The following is a 15,357-nucleotide window of genomic DNA, read 5'->3' as shown; positions in this document are numbered from 1 at the left end:
CAAAAAATTAGCTGGGCATGGTGGCGTGTGCCTATAATCCCAGCTACTCAGGAGGCTGAGGCAGGAGAACTGCCTGAACCCAGGAGGCGGAGGTTGCAGTGAGCCGAGATCGGGCCATTGCACTCCAGCCTGGGTAACAAGAGCGAAACTCCATCTCAAAAAAAAAAAAAAAAAAAGAGAGAGATGAGGCCTCAACACGTTGCCCAGGCTGGTCTACAATTCCTGGGCTCAATCAAACCTCTAGTCTCGGTCTCCCAAAGTACTGGGATTACAGGTATGAGCCACTGCACTAAGCCAGATAACTTTTTTATATTAGAAACTATTTATTGGTTCTAATTAGAAAATCTTTAAGAAAATTTTAAGAGCAAGAATAAGCTTAATTCAGCCAATAAAACTATACCCCCATTTACTGAATCTAGAGTACCTAGATTCCTGAATATGGAAAACTTGATAATTACAACTCCTGGGGAAAGGCATCTGTTTTCAGTAGAACTCTGAATGTAAATATTCTTCAGAACTATTGCAGGCATCATTACTCCAGTAAGGAAAAAAGGTGGGTGGGTGGGTGTGGGGTGTGTGGGGTGTGTGTGTGTGTGTGTGTGTGTGTGCATGTGTGTGCGCGCGCGCACGCATTTTGAGACAGAGTCTCAAACTGTCACCCAGGCTGGAATATAATGGCACAATCTTGCCTCACTGCAGCCTCAACCTCGCAGACTCACATGATCTGCCCACCTCAGCCTTCCAAGTAGCTGGACTACAGGTACACACCACCACACCAAACTACCTGTTTTTTTCCCCATTGATAATGAAAAAAGTGCTGGGATTAGAGGCATGAGCCACTGTACTAAGCCAAAAAAAATTATTTATACACACACATATTCACATTATTTGACTCCAATCTAATGAAAAATTACTTATTAAATAAAATTAACTTTTAACAAAGAGATAGTGTTCAAATGACAAACCTCTCAAAAGATTGTCCAATTAGGAGGAGAAAAATTCCAGTTTTCTGTAATCTTTAGATTCTGCTGGTTAAAGCAAATAAAAAGCCTGACTACTTTAGACAATCTTAGAAAACACTCAGTGTGCTTCTTCCCCAGAGAATAAGATAGGAGTCTATACTGCAAAAATCAAAAAGTGCAGGAGGGGGAAAAAAAAAGTGCAGGAATATAAATAATCATGATGACCATTAAACTAACATTTGGACACTGTTCTCAGAATAATTAATGAGTAACTTTCAACTGGGCATGGTGGCTCACGCCTGTAATCCCAGCACTTTAGAAGGCCAAGGTGGGCAGATCACAAGGTCAGGAGTTGAAGACCAGTGTGGCCAGCATAGTGAAACCCCATCTCTACTAAAAATACAAAAATTAGCCGGGTGTAGTGGCACGCACCTGTAGTCCCAGCTACTCAGGCTGAGGCAGGAGAATCACTTGAATTCTCCCCAAGTCTCTCCTTGGTCTCTGCCAAGATCATGCCATTGCACCCCAGCCCAGATGACAGAGTGAGACTATCTCAAAAAAACAAAGGCACTCAACCTGGCCAATGTGATGAAACCCCAACTGCATCAAAAAAATGTTTTGTGTTGTTTTGTTTTGTTTTTTGAGACAGAGTTTTCGCTCTTGTTACCCAGGCTGGAGTGCAATGGCACGATCTCGGCTCACTGCAACCTCCGCCTCCTGGGTTCAGGCAATTCTCCTGCCTCAGCCTCCCGAGTAGCTGGGATTACAGGCATGCGCCACCATGCCCAGCTAATTTTTTGTATTTTTAGTAGAGACGGGGTTTCACCATGTTGACCAGGATGGTCTCTATCTCTTGACCTCGTGATCCACCCGCCTCGGCCTCCCAAAGTGCTGGGATTACAGGCGTGAGCAACCGCGCCCGGCCCAACAAAATGTTTTTTAATTAACTGGGCATGGTAGCACGAAACTGTAGTCCCAGCTACTTGTGAGGCTGAGGTGGCAGAATCGATTAAACCTGGGAGGCGAAGGTTGCGGTGAGCCAAGATCGCGACACTGCACACTCCAGCCTGGGCCACAGAGTAAGACCCTGACTGAAAAAAAAAAAAAGACCAGGCACAGTGGCTCACACCTGTAATCTCCACATTTCAGGAAGCCAAGGGAGGCAGATAATGAGGTCAGGAGATCGAGACCATCCTGGCCAGTATAGCAAAACTCATTCTTTATACTTATTAAATAATATCTGAGCCTTTCCGGTCAACATTTTAATCTGCTGAATTATAGTATATTTAGAATTAAAAGTTTTCTCCAGAAATAAAGTCCTTTTAGGAAGAATCCTCTCAGAAACTCATTTTTGAAACAAATTTCAAATCAATTCAATATACAGGAAATAAAATGTCACAACTCTTTGAGACCCAAAGCCAGGTATCCCCAAACTTTTTACACAGGAGGCCAGTTCACTGTCCCTCAGACCATTGGAGGGCCGCCACATACTGTGCTCCTCTCACTGACCACCAATGAAAGAGGTGCCCCTTCCTGAAGTGCGGCGGGGGGCCAGATAAATGGCCTCAGGGGGCTGCATGCGCCCACGGGCTGTACTTTGGGGACGCCTGCCCAAAGCTGTGATGAAAGTTCCTTTTCTACATCAACTTTTAGAATAACAAAGCAAACTTAGGTTTAAAGGGAATGATCTGTGTCAAAAAAATTATAATAACTTTGGAAAGTGGCCAGGTGAGGTGGCTCATGTCTGTAATCCCAGCACTTTGGGAAGCAGAGACGGTGGTCAGGAGTTCGAGACTAGCCTGACCAACATAATGAAACACCGTCTCTACTAAAAATATAAAAAATTAGCTGGGCGTGTAGCAGGCGCCTATAATCCCAGCTACTCAGGAGGCTGAGGCAGGGGAATCATTTAACGTGGGAGGCGGAGATTGCGCCATTGTACTCCAGCCTGGGCAATAAGAGCAAAACTCTGTCTCAAAATAAACAAATAAATAAATAACTGTGGATAAGAGTTACTTCATAAGAAAAACAGGTTAAAGAGACCCCCCCAAAAAAGAGCATATTTCGTATCCTTATAAAGCACAGATTAGTATAACAGAGTATAACTTAGTATATAATAGAGTATAAATTAACTGTGGCTCACACTCGTAATCTCAGGTGGATTACTTAAGGAGTAACTGAGTTACTAGAGGGTAGAGCCTACCTAGGCTATGGATTGGGTGGTAGTGTTCTACCAATTTTGATTTCCTAACTAGGAGGACTATAGGGTGGCAATACAGGAAAGTGTCCTTGTATTAGGGAGGTACACACTAGAGAATTTAGGGTTGAAGGACATTATGCCATAAAGACAACAAAGGGTAAGACAGCAAATGTGACAAAATGTTAACTGGGGAATTTGGGAGAAGGGGATGTGGGAGTTATAGTCTGCTCCTGAACTTTTCTATTTTTCTGGCTGGGCCCAATGGCTCACACTTGTAATCCCAGCACTTTGGGAGGACAAGGCAGCAGTATCACTTGATCCCAGGAGTTCAAGACCAACCTAGGCAACATAGTGAGACCTTGTCTCTAGAAAAAATTTTTTAAATTAGCTGGACATTATGGCTCATGCCTATAGTCCCAGATACTAAGGAGGCTAACATGGGAGGATGTCTTGAGCCCAGGAGGTCGAAGCTACAGTGAACAATAATAATGTCATTACATTCCAACCTGGGTGCGGAAAAATAATTTTTTATGGAAAAAAAAAAATAGGGGATGGGCACGGTGGCTCACAGCTGTAATCCCAATACTTTGGTAGGCCAACACAGGCAGATCACTTGAGGTCAGGAGTCTGAGAACAGCCTGGCCAACATGATGAAACCCTGCCTCTAATAAAAATACAAATATTACCTGGGCGTGGTGGCATACACCTGTAATCCTAGCTACTCAGGAGGCTGAGGCAAGAGAATCACTTGAACCTAGGAAGCAGAGGTTGCAGTGAGCCAAGATCACACCACTGCACTCCAGCCTGGACAACAGAGCAAGACTTTGTCTCAAAAAAAAAAAAAAAAAAAATTGGCTAGGCTCAGTGGCTCATAACTGTAATCCCAGCACTTTGAGAGGCTGAGGTAGACAGATCACTTGAGCTCAGGAGTGCGAAACCAGCCTGGGCAACACAAAGAGACTATACCTACAGAAAATACAAAAAGTAGCTGAGTGCGGTCATACATGCCTGTAGTCCTAGCTGCTCGGAAAGCTGAGATGGGAGGGTCACTTGAGCCTGGGAGGTCAAAAGGACAGTGAGCAGTGATCATGCCACTGCAATCCAGCATGAGTGACAAAGTGAGACCCTGTCTCAAGAAAAAAATTAAATAAAATAAGGCCAGGCGAGGTGGCTCACACCTGTAATCCTAGCACTTTGGATAGCCAAGGCGGGTGGATCATGAGGCCAGGAGTTCAAGACCACCCTGGCCAAGACGGTGAAACCCTGCCTCTACTAAAAATTTTTAAAAACTAGCTGGGCAGCCGGGCACAGTGGCTCAAGCCTGTAATACCCAGCACTTTGGGAGGCTGAGGCAGGTGGATCACGAGGTCAAGAGATGGACACCATCCTGGTCAACATGGTGAAACCCCGTCTCTACAAAAAATACAAAAAATTAGTTGGGCATGGTGGTGCGTGCCTATAATCCCAGCTACTCAGGAGGCTGAGGCAGGAGAATTGCCTGAACCCAGGATGCGGAGGTTGCGGTGAGCCGAGATCGCGCCACTGCACTCCAGCCTGGGTAACAAGAGCGAAACTCCGTCTCAAAAAAAATAAATAAAAAAAAAGAATTAAAAAAAAAAAAAATTTAGCCAGACAAGGTGGCATTCACCTATAATCCCAACTACTCAGGAGGCTGGGGCAGGAAAATCACTTGAACCTGGGAGGAGGAGGCTGCAGTGAGCTGAAATTGCACCACTGCAATCCAGCCCTGGCAACAGAGTGAGACTCCGTCTCAAAGAAAAAAAAAGAGAGAGAGAGAGAGACCAGGTGCAGTGATTCATGCCTGTAATCCCAGCACTTTGGGAAGCTGAGGCAGGCAGATCACGAGGTCAGGCCAACATGGTGAAACCCCATTTCTACTAAATATACAAAAATTAGCTGCACGTGGTGGTACACACCTGTAATCCTAGCTACTCAGGAGGCTGAGGCAAGAGAACTGAACCCCGGAGGCCGAGGTTACAGTGAGCTAAGATCACGCCACTGTACTCAAGCCTGGGGAATAGAGCAAGACTCTGTCTCGAGAAAAAGAAAAAGAAAGAAAGAAAAAGAAAATATAGGAAGGAGAAAAGTAAACAGGCCACAGCTGATGGTTGTTGGGAATGAATGATAGGTACTTGGGATTCACTGAGTGTTTTGTCCACTTTTGTGTATGTTCAAAATTCCCGGGCTGGGCGTGGTGGCTCACGCCTGTAATCCCAGCACTTTGGGAGGCTGAGGCGGGTGGATCACGAAGTCAAGAGATCGAGACCATCCTGGTCAACATGGTGAAACCCCGTCTCTACTAAAAATACAAAAAGTTAGCTGGGCATGGTGGCACGTGCCTGTAATCCTAGCTACTCAGGAGGCTGAGGCAGGAGAATTGCCGGAACCCAGGAGGCGGAGGTTGCGGTGAGCCGAGATCGCGCCATTGCACTCCAGCCTGGGTAACAACAGCAAAACTCCGTCTCAAAAAAAAAAAAAAAAATCCCCAAGATAGAATTTTTATGATATGTAACACAAATTGATCATACAGTAATACATATGTTTCTTTACTAACACACCAAAGAAAAATATCGAGACAATGGCTCAGAGATTGGGAGTTTGAGACCAGCCTGGCCAACATGGTGGAACCCGGTCTCTAATAAAAAATACAAAAATTAGCTGGGGATAATGGCGGGTGCCTATAATCCCAGCTACTCAGGAGGTGAAGCAGGAGAATCGCTTGAACCTGAGAGAGAGAGGTTGCAATGAGCTGAGATCGTGCCACTGCACTCCAGCCTGGGCGACAGAGCGAAACTCTGTTTTCTAGCAGCAGGTCTAACAGCTACTATAATTTCCAAGTTGTGATGAGCATAAATAATGAGGTATTTGCAAAAACTGCAATGTAAAATATGAAAATACATACAATTTATATTGGTAACAAAAAACACTAGTACTGTTAGTTTTTTTCTCTATGTTATAGTTGAAGGAAATAGATCCCAATAAGAAGTTAGTAAAAATAAAGACGTATTTTCCCACCCAAGTTTAGTACTTCCTCTTGAATTCTGATCCAGAATCTTTAATCTTCATTAAAGATTCTAACATCCTTTTAACATAATAAATTGTTCTTTTATCTTTTTTTTTTTTTTTTTTATTGCATTTTAGGTTTTGGGGTACATGTGATGAACATGCAAGATTGTTGCATAGGTACACACATGGCAGTGTGCTTTGCTGCCTTCCGTCCCCTCACCTGTATCTGTCATTTCTCCCCATGCTATCTCTTCCCACCTCCCCACCCCCCCCTTTTTTTTTTTTAAAGACGGGTTTTTCCGTGTTGATCAAACTGGTCTTGAACTCCGGACCTCAGGTGATCCGCCCGCCTTGGCTTCCAAAGTGCTTGGATTACAGGCGTGAGCCACCACGCCCAGCCACTTATCTTCTTTTTTTAAAGATGGGGTTTCACCTATTATTCAGGATGGTCTTGATCTCCTGACCTCGTGATCCACCCGCCTCAGCCTCGAAAGGTGCTGGGATTACAGGCATGAGCCATCTCACCCAGCTGCCAAACAGCATAATTTTTAAAAGTTAACGGTTCAGACAAAATACATAGACTATCGACCAACGTGACTGGTAAAAGACAAACCATGGCCAGGTGTGGTGGCTCACGCCTGTAATCCCACCACTTTGGGAGGCCGAGGCAGGTCGATCACCTGAGGTCAGAAGTTTGAGACTAGCCTGACCAACACGGAGAAACCCCGTCTCTACTAAAAACACAAAATTAGCTGGGTGTGGTGGTGCATGCCTGTAATCCCAGTTACTCAGGAAGCTGAGGCAGGAGAATCACTGGAACTCGGGAGGCGGAGGTTTCAGTAAGGCAAGATTGAGCCATTAAACTCCAGCCTGGGCAACAGACTGAAACTTGTCTCAAAAAAAAAAAAAAAAAAGACAAATTGCTAAATGTCAAATGTAGTTTAATAAACTACAAAATGGTTTTTGAGTACATAAGCCTCAGTTTTTAAATCAAAGGGGAAAAAATGGTGTGTAAAAAAAATCACTTTTAGTCAATTTTAAGAATCAAAGACTATAAATATATGTAAAAGTACATATGTGTAACATAATGGGAATATAACAATCAAAGTCAATACAATGTATAATTAGAAGAATCTTTATATCATTTGGCAATGTTCCCTAGTAACCCAAACAGCACCTAATACAAAGACATGCATATGCAACCCCAGCACTTAAGGCTGGACTAAAAATCTAGCACCAGGTACAAAGGATAAGAAACAGTGTTACTCATTTGAATTTTCCCACAAATATTCCTTAATTCTAAAGATTGAAGCAGTTCCTTACATAATACAAATCTTTAAGTATGCTAGAGTTCATATCATTTCCATATTCAAAATGAAATCATAAGTAATTAAATCCAAGAATTCACTAAATTTAAGTTAGGATTTTATAGAGCCATTCCACTATGATTTTTTTAGCCACTTGTAATCTTCAATTTGGCAGACAAGGGATACATGTAGGGAGAACAATCTGAATATTGAAATACTTTAAAACTATACCAAAAAAAATTTTCACTCACTGCAAAGCATATTTACACACACTAAAAACCAGCTACATACCACATAAAAATTACATGGTTTCGAATAAAATGATTAGCATTCTAATTGGTTTCCACAGAGGAACACATTATTTTTATTCAAAATATGTGTAGCTTTAAGGTAAGTAAGTTTAAAGAAAATTTTAAAGCCGGGCGCGGTGGCTCACGCCTGTAATCCCAGCACTTTGGGAGGCAGAGACAGGCAGATCACTTGAGGTCAGGAGTTCAGCCTTGACAACATGATGAAACCCTGTCTCTAATAAAAATACAAAAATTAGGCCAGACATGGTGGCTCATGCCTGTAATCCGGGCACTTTGGGAGGCCAAGCCGGGCAGATCACGAGGTCAGGACTTCAAGACCAGCCTGGCCAACACAGTGAAACTCCGTCTCTGCCAAGACCACGCCACCCCACTGCACTCCAGCCTGGGTGACAGAGTGAGACTCCATCTCAAAACAAACAAACAAAAAAAGTTAGCAGGATGTGGTGTCTCATGCCTGTAATCCTAGCTACTCAGGAGGCTGAACAGGAGTATCTCTTGAACCCAGGAAGAGGAGGTTGCAGTGAGGCAAGACTGCACCACTGCACTCCAGCCTGGGCAACAGAACGAGACTCCATCTCAAAAAATAAAAATAGGCCAGTGCAGTGGCTCACACCTGTAATCCCAGCATTTTGGGAGGCCAAGGCGAGCAGATCACCTAAAGCCAGGTGTTTGAGACCAGCCTGGCCAACATGGTGAAACCCTGTCTCTATTAAAAATACAAAAATTAGCTGGACATGGTGTCCTAGCTACTTAGAGGGTGAGGTATGAGAACTGCTTGAACCCAGGAGGAGGTCGCAGCGAGCCAAGATCACATCACTGCACTCCAGCCTGGGCAACAAAGCAAGACTCCATCTCAAAAAAAAAAAAAATGGCCGGGCGCGGTGGCTCAAGCCTGTAATCCCAGCACTTTGGGAGGCCGAGGCGGGTGGATCACGAGGTCAAGAGATCGAGACCATTCTGGTCAACATAGTGAAACCCCGTCTCTACTAAAAATACAAAAATTAGCTGGGCATGGTGGCGTGTGCCTGTAATCCCAGCTACTCAGGAGGCTGAGGCAGGAGAATTGCCTGAACCCAGGAGGCGGAGGTTGCGGTGAGCCGAGATCGCGCCATTGCACTCCAGCCTGGGTAACAAGAGCGAAACTCCGTCTCAAAAAAAAAAAAAAAAAAAAAAAAGAATAAAAATAGGCCGGGCGTGGTAGCTCACACCTGTAATCCAAGCACTTTGGAGGCCAAGGCGGACAGGTCACCTGAGGTCAGGAGTATAAGACCAGCCTGACCAACATGGTGAAATCCCGTCTAAAAAAAAAAAATTAATTAATTTTTTAAAAAAAGAATAAAAATAAAAATACAAATATAAGCTGGGTGCGGTGGCTCACAACTGTAATCCCAGCACTTTTGGGCACTGAGGCGGGCAGATCAGGAGGTCAGGGACTTGAGACCAGCCTGACCAAGATGGTGAAACCCCATTTCTCTTTTAAAAATACAAAAATCAGCCAGGTGTGGTGGTGCGCACCTGTCATCCCAGCTACTTGGGAGGCTGGGGCAGGAGGTTGCGGTGAGCCAAGAGCACCCCATTGCACTCCAGCCTGGGCAACAGAGCGAGACTCCATCTCAAAAAATAAATAAATAAAATAAAAATAAAAGCAAAGGCTGGGCAAGCCGGCTCATGCCTGTAATCCCAGCACTCTTGGAGGCCAAAGGAGGAAGATCACTTGAGCCTAGGAGTTCAAGACCAGGGCTGGGCAACATAAGAAGACTTCCCATCCCTACAAAAAATTAGTTGGGTGGCACATGCCTGTGGTCCTAGCTACTTTGGAGGCTGAAGTGGGAAGATCGATTGAGCCTGGGAGGTCAAAGCTACAGTGAGCTGTGATCCAGCTTGGGTGACCCTGTCTCAGTCAGTCAGTTAATTGATGAAAACAAATAAATACATAGTCTCCAACTGGATATGCTGGTTTTCATAGAATATTTTAAGTTTTTAAAAAATTTCGCCGGGCGCGGTGGCTCAAGCCTGTAATCTCAGCACTTTGGGAGGCTGAGACGGGTGGATCACAAGGTCAAGAGATCGAGACCATCCTGGTCAACATGGTGAAACCCCGTCTCTACTAAAAATACAAAAAATTAGCTGGGCATAGTGGCGCGTGCCTGTAATCCCAGCTACTCAGGAGGCTGAGGCAGGAGAATTGCCTGAACCCAGGAGGCGGAGGTTGCGGTGGGCTGAGTTCGCGCCATTGCACTCCAGCCTGGGTAACAAGAGCAAAACTCCGTCTCAAAAAAAAAAAAAAAAAAAAAAAAATTTCAGTATAATTTCAAACTAGGGGGAAAGGAAAACTTGAAAGACTATTTGAAAAAAACCTCCTACATAAATTTTCCCAAAGGATTAGTGTTTCTAGGATTTAAAATGTCTCATAAATCAAGCCTGAAACCTCTTCATAAGCATACCAAACAATACAATCCCAGTAATCAAGAGTCTACAACAAAGATAGTTAGAAAAAGGTGCCCTCTACACAAGTGAAACACTACCATTCTTCCTGGCACTGAGCCCTATGTTTTCCTTCAATCTGCCAAGGGCATTCCTTTTGGTAAACAAAATACATTTTATTATTCTATATTATTTTGTGTAATTATTCTGTAATTACAGAATAATTTCTCTGTATTATTCTGTATTGCTTATATAATTATTCTGTATAATTTTTAATGTTGTTTCAAGATAACTCTGAATCTTGTTTTATTTTTTAAATGTGCAAAAGCATATTATGAAAATAGATATTGAAAATCATAATATTCAAAACCAGAGGTGGTTTCACAGACGGGATGGGGCGTGGTAAGGGTGGTATGGCCATAGACAACAAGTGGTTTCATAGAAACCTTCTGGTCTCAAATGAAGAAACGATGTAACAATGATACAGGCTACAGTGAGTCAAATTTGCTTAAGTCTAAAAATATCCCTAGTAGTCAGGACAAGGAAATTCAATATTTTATATTGGGTCCCAGAGATAAAGATATCTGAATATACATAAAATGTAATAATTATTCCATCTATTTAAACTCAGGAAAACCACTGTGATCACTTAAAATCAGCAAAAACAAATTACATTTTTAAATGGGTCTCATTCTTGCCCCCACCCCCAAGACAGAGTCTTGCTCTGTCACCCAGGCTAGAATGCATTAGCATGATCTCGGGTCACTGCAACCTCCAACTGCCCGTTTCAAGGGATTTTCCTGCCTCAGCCTCGTCAGTAGCTGGGATTACAGGCACTCACACCACACCCTGCTTTTTTTTTTTTTTTTTTTTTTGAGATGGAGTCTTGCTCTGTCTCCCAGACTGGAGTGCAGTGGTGCAATCTCAGCTCACTGCAACCTCCACCTCTGTGATTCAAGTGATTCCCCTGCCTCAGCCTCCTGAGTAGCTGGGAATACAGGTGCAGGCCATCACACACAGCTAATTTTGGTATTTTAATAGAGATGGGGTTTCACCACGTTGGCCTGGATGGTCTTAAACTCCTGACCTGGCGATTCACCCGCCACAGCCTCCCAAAGTGCTGGGATTACAGGTGTGAGCCAATGCACTCAGCCTGGGTCTCATTCTTTAAACGATATTTTGGCCGGGCGTGGTGGCTCACGTCTGTAATCCAAGCACTTTGGAGGCCAAGGCAGGCAGATCACCTGAGGTAGGGAGTTCGTTACCAGCCTGACCAACATGGTGAAACCCCGTCTTTAAAAAAATAAATAAATACATGGTATTTTTTTTTTTACATGAGGGGCTACCTCACTTCATCTCTGCATAATCTTTAACCTAGTCTCTAAAACTGGAGATGGATGGGAAGAACCTCAATTTGTGATGTATTTAAAATCTGAAAAGACATAAAGATTTTAAATATTTTAAGGGTTTTTTTTATTTGCTCATTCTAATTCAAGGAGTCGCCTTTGCACACACCTCTCTCCCTCTCAGAAGTAAAAGACAGGAACCAATTGTTGTATGACTCCTCCCTTCCCCCTCCAACCCAGCTAACATACAAAGGAAAGGACTTTCTCTATTGTGCCCCTGTAATGAATCTTTGTTAACTAAAACCCAATTCAGAAATAGTTCTCATTTAACTTCTTTAAATCAGCAAATTGAAAACTGTAAAGATAACAACAGATTTATTATTGCAAGAAAAGTAACACCAATTTTTGAAAATGTTCTGATTATGTTTTAAGGATTTAGTCTTTCTTTGGCACTGGGGAGAAAAAAGCCAAATCACCATCCTCCTCTCAATCTACCGTCCATTAAAAAAACACAAAAAACAAACAAAACAATTGATCAAAATGTAAATTTAAAAATAAAAATTTTAAGAACTGACTGACCTCTTTTTTCCGTTAAAATGTCTCTAAGCTGCCCACAAAGCTGTCTGGTTTAATCTTTTTGTAAAATCCAAACACTTACTACAAAAGCCTAAACACCGTTAAAAGAACATTCATCTTAAAAACGTTTTATATAATGTATTCCCAGTGTATACCTCTTAATCCTGTAAAACAGTTATTAATGTAATCAGCTAGGGAAAAGGGTAAAAGCAGGCACTGAAAGTTCAGTTTTAATATAGGTATTGCATGGTTTTTCTCACTGTGATTTCTACAAGACACCCGAAATGAATACCATTTAATTTTCTTGCAGAGACATCATTCTGGTACAACTACCTTTTCATTCCTTTCACTTAAATTATTCAGATTTCATTTTCACTCCCAGTAGCAATCACACATTTTACAAAATACATTCCACAATAAGGATAAAAGGCCTTGATATCCTCCAAACAAGGTCCATTTAGCTCCACAGCTGGATCAGCAGAACATTTCTTGTACATGCAGAAAGATGAACAAGAAATCAGAAATAGATATTACCTGGATTTTGGGGGGTGAGGGGAGGAAGTGTGGGAACTGGGAATCCCAGGGTCAGGGGTGGAGATTTTTCTCTGTATACCTTTCACACGCTTTGAACCCATAAAAATGTACTGTCTATTTTAAATAAGTAGATTTGTTTATAAATGAAAAAAATCTTTAAAATAAAGGAATTTCAGGGACACATGATCTGCTTAGTTTTAAAATAGCCTGCTTTTATCAGTAGCATCTGCTCTTACTCTGTAAAAGGTAAGATGCTCCTTTGAATGCAGTCGTGAGCAAAGTGCCAACTAAGCCCTTTTTAACACAGCAGTGTTCCTCCAGACTGCCGCTTTCCAAGGCAGCTCGCATCCTCCGCCCCCTCCTCCCTCTGTGCATTCTGAGATTGGCTCTGCCGATTCCCACATAAAGTGGGTCCTGGCCGCCATTTTAGAAAGTCATTCACACAAGCCGGACCGCAGCACCGTCCACTAAAAAATCTCCCAAAACTGCCTCGGACGATTTCCTCTTTCTTCTCTTTGCCCTCTCATCTTGCAGAGGGGCCAAACTCTTTTGCCATAGGCATGCAATGTCTCTGGAATCTGCATAATGAGAAACGACACGTCTGGGCACCTAACACGGAGGAGCCAGCGACTGCTGCAATGCACGTGCTTGCACATCGGTGCAAACGAATTTCCCAGGCAGAGACCTACAGAGAAAGTCCACAGGGGATTAAAGTGAGCACGTCTAAGCAGTTTTTCCACTGCAATAATCTGCACCTAAATTATTTTTCCATCAAAACACTGATGATACCGGGGGAGAAGGGAAGAGGTGGGGGGCGGGTAAGGGTGGAGCAGCGCCAGGAAGAGAAAGTTCCCATCTGCTTCCTAATCCAGCCCGAGGTCTCCCCTTCATCCTAGGGCACAGAGGTGAATTTTTGCTCCCTGCCTCCCCCCGCCCTTGCCTGGTTTCTCAGGCACAACGTAGTAAACACCGGGAGAGTCCTTGGAAGCGCGCACCTCCCTCCCCCCGCCCCCCACCCGGCCTGCAGAGGACAGCTCGAGCAGGTTATGAATGGCCCCACGATTCCCGGCTCCCTTTCACACGCGGACACGCGCAGTCGCGCGCTTCAGCGGCGAGGGTTTAATGCCCCAGTAACAGCAACCACCAACACAATCAATGATCCTCCATTTAAAAGACAGGAGCTCCGCTGCCGCTGCTTCCATTTCCTTATCCAAGCGGCTCAAAGCGAGCGACGCAATCTATTTTTCCCATGGTGACTCATTAATGAGGACGCTTCATAATTTCCTCCACTCACTAGATAGTAAGGGAAATTAAAACCCAAACTTGAAACCTTCCAGGGTCTTAAATATCCTAATAAACTATAATTTTCGAGGACAGTCACAGATTTGCTACGGTCCCTCTGAATTTGCACCAAGCCAATCGTCATTTTAATAAGCGTTTTATACGGAGGCCTATCCGTTACGGTACACAGGCAATTCACAAAGAAAACGCGCTACATACTACTCAGTAAAATGTATCAAGGACAACACTGATTCTTACAATTCACAAAAATCCAGGTAAGGTTTTTTGTTGTTGTTGTCGTTGTTTAAGCTACATCTTCTCATCGTAAAAGGTTTGTAATGTTTTACCGTTTGATTCGTGAATTCAGGGGTGGGGGACACCAGGGTCTTGGGGCGGCCAGGGAGTGCGACCCGAGGCTTCCGGCGCCGGGGCGGGCACCCTCCTGTCAGAGCCCGCGGTCCCCTCCGCCGGGGACGAAGGAGCCGAAACGGGCGCACCAACTTATTTCACACCACCCTCCACGCTGCCCCGCAAAAACGAGAAACGTCTGCCATTCCCCGTGAGTTTCAGGAGTGCAAACCCTCCGGAGAGGTCCCGGGCGGTCTCTCCCCGGGTCCCCGCCTCGCCACGGCACCTACCGCGACTTCTGTTTTCGCACCGCCTGTCCCTGCGCACGGAACCCTCCCGAAGTCAGACATTGCCGAACGCCCGCAGAGCGGCTCCGAGTGGCGGCGCCGGGCCGGGCCGTCGGCGGGCTCGGGTCCCCGCGGCGCCGGGCCGGGCACGGTGCGCAAGGACGCGACCCCACCGGCTCCCGGGCCGACGCGAGGGCAGCCCCGGGGCGCCGGCTGCGTGGAGGCCGAGCCTCGGCGACCTCCCTCGTCGGGGACGCGGCCACCGGGGGCCCGCGGGCTCTTCGGGGGCGGCGGGGCTCGACCGCCCGCACCGCCGACACCCGAGGCCCGCCCGAGCGGCTGACGGGGTCCCGCGGCGCCCGTGGGTCCGGGCTGGGGTCCCCTCACCAGCTCCGCGCTCCGGGAGGGGCCGGCAACGGGCCAGGCGGGAAGCGGCGCCCGAGAAGCGAGCGCGGCCGCGGGCCTCGTGTCACTCACCGTTTGAAATGCTCGATGATCTTCTCCTCCCGCACGTTCTCGGGTAAGTTGCCCACCCAGAGGTGCCTGGTTTCCCGGACCATGCTGGGCGGCGTGCCGGCGACCGCCGCTGCTGGCTCCCCCTCGCCGGCTTCGTACGAGACCGTCAGCGCCGGGAGGCGGGCGCCGGGGCGGCGGCGGCGGCGGCTGCGGCGGTGGCGTCGGCAGCGGCGGCGGCTCCTCCGGCTCCCCCCAGTGCAGAGACCATCCCTCTCCCCCAGGTTCTGACTCTCGGGCC

The 15,357-nt window shown here is 45.6% G+C and overlaps 1 protein-coding gene across 2 annotated transcripts in view; it reads right to left on the bottom strand.

Annotated features, from left to right (window-relative positions):
* Nucleotides 1-15,255, bottom strand: part of SPEN (spen family transcriptional repressor) — a 99,611-nt gene extending 84,356 nt beyond the window's left edge. For both annotated transcript variants that reach the window (XM_039473557.2, XM_074380116.1), the window contains exon 1: nt 15,081-15,255. In XM_039473557.2, coding sequence (XP_039329491.1) covers nt 15,081-15,163 — 83 coding nt within the window. In that variant the 5' untranslated portion in view covers nt 15,164-15,255. The remainder of the gene's footprint in view (nt 1-15,080) is intronic.
* Nucleotides 15,256-15,357: the final 102 nt, after the last annotated feature.

The sequence above is a fragment of the Saimiri boliviensis genome, chromosome 11, assembly GCF_048565385.1.
Source record: "Saimiri boliviensis isolate mSaiBol1 chromosome 11, mSaiBol1.pri, whole genome shotgun sequence".
In the NCBI taxonomy this organism is placed as follows: domain Eukaryota; kingdom Metazoa; phylum Chordata; class Mammalia; order Primates; family Cebidae; genus Saimiri; species Saimiri boliviensis.
The sequence above is the reverse complement of the archived record's forward strand: the minus strand, read 5'-3'. Positions and strand labels throughout refer to the sequence as shown.